Below are 10520 nucleotides of genomic sequence, written 5' to 3' on the forward strand. Positions count from 1 at the left end.
TAAATATTAGTACATCTAACTTTCAGGTATGTTCCAATTCCTTAGGTCCTGACCAGGCAGCAGGGACTCCCAATCCTTATGTGATTTTTTTCAAAGGCAAGAAGAAGTTTGCCCCCAGGGAAGCCAAAGAGGGTGGGCCCATGAATCATGGTGGCAGCATGTGGGTTGACTCAGGGAAGCCTGTGATCAGAGATCGGATATTTGAAATGAGCAGCCAGCGTGCCCTAAACCATCCCCATATTTGCTAATAAAAGACATTCATCTGGTTAATGTGCTTTTCACAGTCTGCAAGGCATTTAGCTTCTTGTTTATTATTTACCTCACAAATTAAAATACATAAAATTGGTCACTTGGGCTCTTTATTGGCCAGGTTGCAAGGTTATTAAATGAATTAAATATTATTGCACTCACCAGTCAAAAGTCATAAAATGAAATTTAGTTTTCAGCAGGCTATTTGTTACCCCAGAGCTAATATCTAAACAGTTTAAATTGAAAATGATTTTACACAATTGGCCAATTAATATGTTTATTTTTGCCTTTAATTTTTTGGAAATGAGGAAGTGTAAGGCAATGGTAATTTGCTCATTGCTGGCCAGATTGACTCGATATTATCTTTGCCGCTGCTCTGGCCACACCTACCTCTTGGGCAAACATCCCCTTACTCCAACCACAGGGGCTTCTTAGACGTCAGCCTGTCTAACCTCAGCTGCCCAGCAGAGGGCGCAAGCTTCTAGATTCCACCCTCACTTCCTTTCTATAACCACCCCAGTCATGGGTCTCTTTTTCTCTCCCTTAAGCAGAGAGGGTGTGGTTTCCTTTGCAGATAAGCATCTTTTTGTACCATAACTACCCCGCCCTCCTCCAAGCGCCTCTTCTTAATGTTAGCTTGTTTGTTTATTTAACCTAGGGGGTGAATTGGGAGCCCTGGAAAGGACACGAATTCTCCATTCCTTTTGTGGAGTTGAAGATTCGCCCCCACGGCTACAGTGGGGAGCATGTCCTGGGCAGAAAGAAGCGGACACTAGGAGAAAGTTCGAGAACATTTTGATGGCCCATTTGTGCACTCATCGCTGGAGAGGAGAGAGAGGAGACCAGCCTGGAGTTGGGACCGCATAAGCATGGGGTGGGGTGGTAGTGGTGACTGGTTAAGGGAAGTTTGAGAGTTGCTCACAGCCTCTGACTTCTGAGATGACTAGATAATCTGCAGGACAAAGCATGTCACCAGGCTTCCAACCCTAGAGCTTACCTCTCTGTCACTGGCAATTTTGTCCACCTACATGGGGGGCCTGAAAATGCAAAAGTAGTTGCACAGTGTGATGGGAAAGACAGCACTGGGACTGCAAGGTTTTCTGGTCTGTCTTCAATAACAAATACATGGGATTAGGAGGAAAAGTGAAAAATATCTAGTACTTCACTCATTGGAAATCTCTGGAAATTGGTATAATCACAAACACACACACACACACACACAATTTAAAGCTCTGCTAATACAAATCTTCTGTCTAAAAAGAAGCACCAAAGAGGTTTTCTTTGATGACAAGGGGCTGACGTAGCTGAAGTTTACCTCCCATTACGACTGGGTTTTGAGGAAAAAGGCATAAATCTTCCCTAAAAAAAAAAAAAAATTGCTGGTGTTAATGAGGAAGGATAAAGCGAACCAAGAGGAACCAAGAGGGGTTCGAATTTTGCCAAGTCCTGACTGGTGACCGACATGCTGGAGCCCCTGCTTTCACGTTACTGCTGTTTTCCTTGCCCCCTCTCTGGCCATCTGCATAATCACTTCCAAGGTCTGCATATGTTGTGAATAAATTCTCACTTATTTCAACTTTACATAGTTTGACTGTCTGGGTCATTGCTCCCTCCCCAGGACTCTTCTGTGACTGTCCTTCACGTCCCCACGTCTTCAGCCTCCCTCCCCTCCCCAGCCCCCCAACTCTTCTCAGACCCTGCAAGTGCTCAGCACCAGAGGCTTATTATTTGAACAGACACTTGGCAATATCAGATCCTTTTGGCTTATTTTCCCATCCCTTTGGAAGCCCTTTTCTGTAGCAAAGTCAGGGACCATTGAAGTAACTTAAATTCCTATCCAAGAAAAGAGAATAATAAACCACTTGATTAAGAAAAATTTGCCTTGTGTTATTTCCCCCACCTAAGTGCACTTGAATTCTAAATTTAACCTAAGTGCAAGCGAAGGTACCGTTTGTTCATTGTAATGGAATTTGGTTGGCTGAGGCCTCTTACTGGCATGATGGCAAATTTGGAGCCAGAAGGGAGTGAATGGGGAGGAAGATAAATAACCCTAAAAAGCTGCGGTCCTCCTCCAGGAAGTGGGTTCTCTAGGTTTAACCTCTGGCTGAATGCCGAGCCATACTCTCGAAACAGTGTTTGTCAACCTTGAAAATTTTCAGCATCCCTGTGGCCCCCTACACACTTGCACCGAGCAATACCTTGGTAACCACGTGATCTGATGAGGGGTGGTCTGGATGACATGGGGTGTCAGTGTTGGGGGTGAGTGTCTCATTGATTGAGAATTTAAGTGTCTGCCTGCTTACCAGGCAGTGTCTGGGCACTGAGGAGACAGAGGTGAGCTCACAGACGTGAGCAAGCCAGACACAGTGCTTGCACTACTGGGGTGTGTGTTCTGTCATTTGTTCACTCATTCACTCATTCATTCAGCAAATATTAAGCCCTATTATGTGCTGGGTTCTACGCTAAGCCCTGCTGCTTTGGAAGTGAATCATACACAAGCTTCCTGCCCTCGTGCTTATAGTCTGTTGGTGGAGACTGACAATAAACCACAGATACACATTCAATTCTCAGATGTGCTAAGTGCTACTAAAGAAAAACATAGTATGATTAAGAGAAGGAGGTGGAGATGGGTGGCAGAAGTAGGGGACTCCACGGCCGTCTCTGAGGAGTAGATGTTTGCAGAGACTGGCCGGATGTCTTTAGTCTTGATCTGGCTTCCTCAGGGCCAGAGCCTGGCTAATTTCCTTGTGCATTTTAAACGTCCTTTTGCACAGCTTCTCAGCTCTGAGGCTTCTCCTCCACTGTTTGCACGTTGAGTCCACACCTTGGTGGCTCAAGAGCCCTGTCCTCATCTCAGCGTGTGCAGGTTTTTCTTTTCTTTTCTTTTTTTTTTTTAAAGAAAAGAAAGGCCTCCTTTGCAAAGTGGCTCAGACCCCGAAATGATTCTGAGGGGGGTGGGAGTGATGGTGGGCAGTGTTTGCCTTATGTAACCCTGTTTGGGTGTCAGTCCTACCTGGCGAAGCAGGATCACTGGGCCCCAGCCCTGTGACTCAGCAGCTCTGGGCCAGGGGCTGCTGCTGCCTGGGTGACTGCTCACGCTCTGAGGGGCTCTGGCAGAGGGGGGCAGAGGAGGCCACCCACCGCTGGCCTGTGTGCTCAGGAGGCATCTGTGATGGCAGCGGCACAGCCCTGTGTTCACCGACCCTGGTATTTTTCCACTGCTGGCCAAGGAGAGGGCCTGTGGGAAACTGGAGTTGTTTCCTGCATTCTTTTACCTGTGAGATCCTTGCTGCCCTGAAGGGACAGGGCAGAAAAAACAAACAAAAAAAACCCCTCAGTTGACACTTCAAGGATTCCACTGGGGCAGAGAAGGAAGTGGAGAGAAGTTCATTTTCAAAGGATGTTTATCTGACTGAAGAGAACATTCCAGACCTAAACCTCCATGCCTAGCTTCATTTTAACATGAGCAGTTCTGGCTGCTCCTGCTCTGGTTGCTGAATATAAGCCTTGGGAATAGATTGCTGGATAGACCCACTTTTCCAAAGGACACTTAGAGCCAGGTGATGAGCTGTCAGTTTTTTTCTTTTTAAATCTTGCTTTTTTCCTTTTTTTTTTTTTAATTTTTTGCCATACCTGTGGCATACCTGAGTAGCAGCAGTGACAACGCCAGATCCTTAACCCCCTGTGCCACAAGAGAATTCTGAACCATCAGGGTTTTGAAGCTTAAGGGACAATTCCTACCTGTTAGGACAAACCAAAGGAAAAAAAAAAACCGTCATGGAAGGGACAGGTTGCAAAGCCAGGCACTAGGGTAAAACCAGGACAGAAATATCACAGCAGTTGAGGAAGTCTCCAGCCACTGCTACTTCCATGCAAGCAAAACCATGATGAGAACACGGCCCCTGCCTGTGGCACAGTGAGGCAGCCACGGGGACAGACCAGCACAATGGGCACTGTGATGGGGACAGTGCTGTGAGCAGGGTGGGGGCTGTGGAGAAGGCATCTCAGGTGTGATGTCAGCCTGACATCTGGAAGGATGAACCTGAATTTCCCAGGGAGACACGAGAGGCCTGGGAGAAGGCAGGGCACCTTGGAACGAGGCCACTTCATGGCAAAGGGTAGAGTGTGGTGGGTTTGAGGGACGAAGCTGGTTTCTTGGTGGAGTGAGGAATGTTTGGTGGGGAGCCATGACAGAGAGGTGGGCAGGGACTCGCAGCTCTCACGGGGAACACGGTGAACCAGAATCAGCTGTTGGGTAGACTCATCCCACTTCACCTCCAGAGATGCTGCTTCAATGGGCCTCAGCTGAGTTCTGAACCGCTGATCTTTTTACAGCTCCAGGGGCTTCTAACATGCACGTGGAGTTGAGAACGGGCTAAGATGACAAAGAGGGCAGTGGAGAACACTCAGGGGTGTTTAGACCTGGGAGTGATACATGAAGTGAGGCTTGTAGTTTGGAAACATCAGTCTGGTGATAACATAGAGATTGGAGGGAGGCATAGAGGTTCCGGGGAAAGGATGGAAAGTCATGGACAAGGGCTATTCCACCAGGCACTGTGCACTGACTTCCTTGGCCTGTGGCAGAAATGGTGGGAAAGAGGAGAAGAGCCCAAAGGAAAAGATATTTAGGAGGAAGAATGAAGAAGATTGGAGGGGGATGGGTGGTAAAGGGAGGGGGAGGGGTTCTTTGGGGGCTGAGTTTAGAACTGGTTGCTCCTAACAGTAGCCTCCTCTGGGAAGAGGGTCCCAGGCATTATGTTTGTCACATGACATCAAAAGCTCTGCTTTTAAACTCAGAATTCTCAGGGATTCAAGGACCCTTAAAGCCAGGGAATACTGAAAGAGCCAGGGAGAAAGATTAAGAATGACTCAGAGGGATGCTGTGAAGGAAAAGGGCCCGGTCTGGTGTGTGAAGAGCGAGGGGCTGTGGACAGGGTGGAGTGTGAGGGCCGGCACAGCACTGGCAGCAGAAAAACAAGTGTAAACAGTGAAAGGCCCTCGGCAAAACGTAGTCATTTATTGGATGAAGTCTTCCGTTAAAAAAATTTCGAAGTCTTTTCCTTAAGCCCTTCAGGGGAGCGAAGGAGAGGATCAGGAAGACGTTTCTGTCAATAAAGAGCACGGATCAATCAATACGATTGCCGGGGCAGCGCAGCGCAGCGCAGGGGCGCGCTCTACCCAGCCGGGCCAGCAGATGGCAGTGTGGTCCTACTGGGAACCTCTAGCCTCAGCGCTACTTTCCTCTCCTCCCTAAGGGGAAGTTCTGGGGGTCCTCACTTTTCTTCCTTCCTGGGTAATATGACCTGGAGAGTCAGCCTGTAGGGTACGACTCAGCATCCAGCCAGTGCTTGGCGGCTGCGCAGGCAGTGTTGCTGCATGAAACAGGTAACTGGGAAACACTTTGCAGAGATCACCTATGAGACTGGAGTCCCTCACCGCACCTGGTCTACAGGGCTGGTGGTCAGGCAAAGGGGTGGGGAGGCCTGCATGTTGAAAAGTGAAGGGAGCACCCCTGGAAGGGGTTTTGGGCAGTTCCTAAAGTGCAAAGAAAGCCACTTCCCAAAGTTATGTTAGTTGGTTGTTTCTAACGGGGGCGGGGGGTGGGGGACGGGGGGAGATGGGTTGAGTTCAGATTCCAATGGTATATAAAGAAGTCAGGTTCTCCAGTTAGCCCATAAAAGCCTGTTCATTCTGTAATACAGATAAATTGCAGTGCACGAATAGTGACAGAACTAGAAAACGAAGGTATTTTAGTATTGCAATTTAAATAAAACGGGACACAAAATGGAACGAAAACAGTTCTTTATTTCAGCAAGTGAAGCAAATTAGTTTTGATTAGAGAGAGCTAAGAGCAGATGAGGCTGGCTGTGTGGTCTATGCTCATCTCAGCCTGTCAATAATAACCAGTGTTGTGGTTGGACTGGCCCTTGGGCCTCTTATTATGATTATAAGACACCTTTCAGCAATAACCATCAGGAATCTTTGAAAAAAACACAAAAGTTTATTACTTACAAGACCTGAAAATTACACTACACACCTGGGGCATATAGTAAGGTTGAAGGTGGGGGAGGGAAGAGAAAACCAGCACAAGAATGGGAGTGAGCATGGGATTCTGCTTTTATTGGGGTCTTCTGTGGGGGCCTAGGATTTCAAGGGCTCACTCCTTACTGCTGAATTTAAAACATAGGAGAGGAAATTTAAAGTGCAGGAAAAGGAGTTCCCTTTGTGGTTCAGTGGTTAACGAGTCTGACTAGCATCCCTGAGGAGGCAGGTTCAATCCCTGGCCTTGCTCAGTGGTTGCTCAGTGGGTTAAGAATCCGCCTTTGGGAGTTCCCGTCGTGGCGCAGTGGTTAATGAATCCGACTAGGAACCATGAGGTTGCGGGTTCGGTCCCTGCCCTTGCTCAGTGGGTTAACGATCCGGCGTTGCCGTGAGCTGTGGTGTAGGTTGCAGACGCGGCTCGAATCTCGCGTTGCTGTGGTTCTGGCGTAGGCCGGAAACTACAGCTCCGATTGGACCCCTAGCCTGGGAACCTCCATATGCCACGGGAGCGGCCCAAGAAATAGCAAAAAGACAAAAAAAAAAAAGAATCCGCCATTGCCATGAGCTGTGGTGTAGGTCGCAGGTGTGGCTTGGATCTGGTGTTGCTGTGGCTATGGTGAAGGCCAATGGGACCCCTAACCTGGGAACCTCCATGTGTCATAGGTGCAGCCCTAAAAAAATAAAAAAATAAAATAAATAAAAAAAAGGAAAGTGCAGGAAAAGAAAACAACAACAGGTGGCCCCAATGGTCAGTTACTGAAATCAACCAAGGCCTCTAAAATGAAGGCGCCTCTGGGGGAGGTGGCCTGGGTCTTTGTCTAGTTGTGTGGCTGACAACTTGTTTATCCCACACAGTGGTCTTTGAAGTGAGTGCCTCTTTGAAATGGAAGCCTCTGCAATCAAAGCTTAAGTCCTGCACTTGGATTATGAAAAAGAAAAAACAGAACTGTCACATAAAGGGCTCACACAGTACAGTGGAACATCTGAAGGAGAGGTTTGGTTGTTTCAAGGCTTGTGGGCAGAGCCCTTTATTGGACGCTGGAAGTTTCTGACCCAGAGGAGATGCTTCTGCGAGTTGAGAGTCTCTGAGGCGCCTGAGATCTCAGACTGGCCTGGGTCATGGTGCCTGATGTGCAGAAGGGATGCTAGACAGGAGGCTGAAGTCTGTGGTTTCCAGTCCTGATTTGGGTGAGTTGCTGACCTTCTGTGGGCCTCAGCGTCTTCCTCTGTAAAGTGGGGATGATGACAATCTTGGGTTTACTCCCTGTGGCAGGGGCCGCAAGAATCAAATGAGATAATGCAAGTGCTCTGCTGTGTTAGAAAGCACTCCAGAGACAGTGATCAGAGAGAGGCCTTGCCTCCTTCGTCTTCAGAACCTCATGCAAAACCTTTAGATTTTTTTTTTTTCCCTTGATAGAGGTGTATCTCTAGCCAGCTCTAAGGTATCTTTACTATGAATAGTCACTATTGGGATTATTATGGCTCATGCATAGAAAGAAGGAGCAGAATGAGAAAGAAAGGTGAGTAAAGGGAAAGGAGAATCTGTCTATATTTTGGAAAGGGTTTCCTTGGGGAAGATATGAATTGAGGTATGAGCAGTAAAAGACAGGAACAGATGAAGCCCGGGGTTACACAAATCACCCTTGGAAGCATTTCCCAAAAGGTGTTCCTCGGAACCCCTGTTCCTCCAGATGTGTTAAAGAAAGAGGTTTTATGGGGAAATAAACTTGGGAAAACTTAAGTAGAAAACTCAAGTGGAGTTACACCAGTTTCTTTATGCCAGTACCCTTAAAAAAAAAAAAAAAAAATAAGGCGTTCCTTCATGGCTCAGCAGAAATGAATCCGACTGGCCATCCATGAGGACACAGGTTTGATCCCTGGCCTCGGTCAGAAAGTTAAGGATCTGGGGTGCCATGAGCTGTGATGTAGGTCACAGACACGGCTCAGACTTGGCATTACTGTGGCTGTAGCATAGGCTGGCAGCTCTGGCTCCAATTTGACCCCTTGCCTGGGAACCTCTGTATGCCATGGGTGCATTCCTAAAAAAAAAAAAAAAGAAAAATTAAGACTTTATTTATTTATTTATTGGTCACTTCTGTGGCATGCAGAAGTTCCTGGGCCAGGGTTGGAACCCGAGCCACAGCAGTGACAACACCGAATCCTTAACTGCTAGGCCACCAAGGAATTCCCCCATTAGAACCTTTGATGTGATACCTGCATTGCAGATTCCAAGGAGGAGTGGGAAAGTCATAGTAGCAGTGCTTTGCAGACTTATTGGACCATCAGATGCTTTTGATGCTTCCAAATATTTAGGTAATATTTCTCAAGATGTGGTTCAGAGACCTCTGCCATTTACCTAGAGTGCTTGTTGGAAGAGCAGGTTGTCTGGCTCTGTCCAAGATGTAAAAAACCACAGAAGGGCCGAGAGGTACTGGGCATCTGCACCAGTAAGAGACACCAGTGATTCTTTTTCTTTTTTCCTCTAATCAATTCATTTATTTAGCATACAGTGTGTGCCAGCTCCATGCTAGGTGTTGGAGATATAGTGGTGAGTTAGGCAGTTGCTGTTCTGGCCTCTTAAAGGCCAACTCCTAAAGGCAAGTGAGAATGGGGGTGGAGGGCTGGGAGCACAGGAACACGACTGCCAATAGTCTGATCCTGTGATGGAAAAGACCCGTGTGGTTAGGGCAGCTTTCCTAGGCACTGGTTTTAAATCTGGAGTACTTTACCAGAAATATGTTTGTAACAGCAATTAACAGGTTAATTAAGGGGTTATGAAAATCCCGTATCTGGCAAATGAATGTGGCATCGTTGACCCCGGCAGATTTGTGACTATCACATAAAACCCAGGGAGTCTTTAGCACATTTAGTCTGAGGACCAGTGACATAGCTGGATTGATGTGCTTGCTAAGTGTAAGGCGGAAAGAATGTCGACTCAAACGCTCTCCTGATCTGGACACCAGGGGGCGCTGTCACCCTAGGGTGGCCTGGTTGTGGGCAGAGGGGCTTGAGGTGAGCCAGGAGAGGTACTTAAGTTGCCTGTCACGTATTGCAAATTGGGAACCCTTAATTCATGGAGTACTGATAATACTGCAGACAGTGCAGTGTGTTATTGTGTGATGGAGATTATATGTACAGGGCATTATTGTGTGAGATGAGGGAATTTATTACACCAACGGGAATAGATGTACATTATTTTCTATCCTTATCTCATGTGACTTGTCTGCACCCTTTGACTCCATGGACTCTGGCTTTCTTGTTGAGAGCTGCTTCTCCTTTAACTTCTAGGACCCAACTCTCTCACGATCTTCCTTCTGCCCTTCATAAGGAACATTTGTTTACTGAGCACTTACAGTAGGTCAGGCCCCGTGCGAAATGCTCTCTATGCATTATCATTTAATCCTCTCATCCCTGCCATAGATACTGTCGTTAATTCTACCCAGGAGTCATGGGCCTAAATTACACAACCCATGGGAGCTGGGTGAGCCTCAGAATGGGGACAGCCTGGTCCTGAGTCCTAGCCTGCTGCACTTAGCTGGTCCTTACCAGGCTGTCCCCACATCACTGCTCCAGGCTGCACTTTCGGGTGGTAGGAAGTGCTGATGGTGCCATCTTTTCTCAGTTTCCTCCTCTGGAACTTTCTCCTGGGTATCAGCTTCTGGGTGGCTCCCCTCCCCCTGCCCCTAGTCTGTCCTACTCTAGCTTTAGAACGTCCCTCTTAGGGAGCAGTGACCACACTGTACTGTAGTAGTCTCTTTGCCTGTCTGTCCCCTCAGCCAGGCTGTGAACCCCTCCCATGACTCCATATTGGTGCCATCTGGTGTGCTTGGTACATACCAGAGTCACACATGTTAATGGAATAAATAGCCTCAAGAGGGAGTTAGATACTTGCATGCATGGCCATTCCCGAATGCCGTGTCACAAATATTTGAAAACATCCCTTTGAACCTATGCCAGAGACAGCAAGCTAGCTTAAAGGGACTCTTCTTTGCTGTCATGCAGTCCTGTGGCTTTGAATTTGGGACTCATACTAAGGGCAAAGGGCAGGGGGCCAGTGCGGAGCGTTCTGGTGAGTTGAGGATGCTCCTAGCATTGTCCACATTTACACCCACACCCCCAAGGTCAGGGCCGAGCGTGGGCAGGCGGAGCAGAGGGTGCTGAGCTCTGGCAGCCCCTCAGGTGTGCAGCAGCTACCCGTCCCCAGGTGGTGTCTGGCCGGCGTTCCCTCC

General features: G+C 47.9%; 1 protein-coding gene and 1 long non-coding RNA gene across 3 annotated transcripts in view; both read left to right on the forward strand.

Annotated features, from left to right (window-relative positions):
• TNN (tenascin N) overlaps positions 1 to 1830 on the forward strand; it is a 69900-nt gene extending 68070 nt beyond the window's left edge. For both annotated transcript variants that reach the window (XM_047753504.1, XM_047753505.1), the window contains one exon: positions 908 to 1830. In XM_047753504.1, the coding sequence (XP_047609460.1) occupies positions 908 to 1048 (141 nt within the window). In that variant the 3' untranslated portion in view covers positions 1049 to 1830. The remainder of the gene's footprint in view (positions 1 to 907) is intronic.
• Positions 1831 to 5475: 3645 nt separating this feature from the next.
• Positions 5476 to 10520, forward strand: part of LOC125111990 (uncharacterized) — a 248545-nt gene continuing 243500 nt past the window's right edge. Inside the window, exons 1-2 of the long non-coding RNA XR_007131002.1 lie at positions 5476 to 5634; positions 7147 to 7479. This is a non-coding gene — a long non-coding RNA (uncharacterized LOC125111990). The remainder of the gene's footprint in view (positions 5635 to 7146; positions 7480 to 10520) is intronic.

Source organism: Phacochoerus africanus, chromosome 11 (genome assembly GCF_016906955.1).
Source record: "Phacochoerus africanus isolate WHEZ1 chromosome 11, ROS_Pafr_v1, whole genome shotgun sequence".
Taxonomy (NCBI): Eukaryota; Metazoa; Chordata; class Mammalia; order Artiodactyla; family Suidae; genus Phacochoerus; species Phacochoerus africanus.